This window comes from Acanthisitta chloris, unplaced genomic scaffold, assembly GCF_000695815.1.
Source record: "Acanthisitta chloris isolate BGI_N310 unplaced genomic scaffold, ASM69581v1 scaffold42105, whole genome shotgun sequence".
Taxonomy (NCBI): Eukaryota; Metazoa; Chordata; class Aves; order Passeriformes; family Acanthisittidae; genus Acanthisitta; species Acanthisitta chloris.
Window position 1 is genome coordinate 3,365 of NW_008675028.1, and position 709 is coordinate 4,073.

The 709-nt window shown below is 35.4% G+C and overlaps 1 protein-coding gene across 1 annotated transcript in view; it reads left to right on the forward strand.

The window, feature by feature from the left end:
• The window catches only part of LOC103803005 (fatty acid-binding protein, epidermal-like), a gene marked incomplete at its 5' end in the record, with an annotated part of 1,613 nt that extends 1,187 nt beyond the window's left edge, over positions 1 to 426 (forward strand). Inside the window, 2 exon segments of the mRNA XM_009075540.1 lie at positions 1 to 33; positions 163 to 426. The exon segment at positions 1 to 33 is cut by the window's left edge and continues 13 nt beyond it. Coding sequence (XP_009073788.1) covers positions 1 to 33; positions 163 to 213 — 84 coding nt within the window.
• Positions 427 to 709: the final 283 nt, after the last annotated feature.

Below are 709 nucleotides of genomic sequence, written 5' to 3' on the forward strand. Positions count from 1 at the left end.
ACAAGGAAGCTAGTGGATGGACAACTGGTGGTGGTGAGTTCAGTCCTACTTTCTGATCCCTGAATGCTGCTGGCTGGTAGCCTCAAATGTAACTAAAAGGTTTTTTCCTCGTATAGTATGAACTGAGGTAAATTAAAAAAAATCCATCTCTTTATCTTCTAGGAATGTGACATGAATGGTGTCAAGTGTGTTAGAGTCTACCAGAAAGCATGAGGACGTCTTCAGGTTCAGTAGGAACTCGCTGCAAACAACTCAGTTCAGTGGACAGAGCTCCTTTTCACTCCATATTTTCCTTTTCCCTGTTTTCTAGTATTTCAATGGACTGAGTAGCTGAGTGCAATCCTTTTTAAAAGCCGTGATGTAACTATTATGTAACTATTCTGAACTTATGAGGCTATTAAATAAAATTGTCAAATATATGAAGTGAAATGTTGTTACTATAGTAGAATATTCAAGTGAGGTTTTATAAAAACTTACTTTGGTTTTAGGCTCTACTACAAACTGCCTTCAGTACAAGATAATGCAATATATGGCAACAAACAGTTAATAGCAAACTGAATTTTGACCAATGTCCTAAGGTAGTAAATTCTGACATATTAAAAACATTCAGAGTTCAGGCTTTGGAGTTGTTTCAAACTTGCATGTTACAAAAGTAAGTAGAATTGTGTGGATATAAATATGAGATAAGCTTTGTTGGTGTTTAAATAGA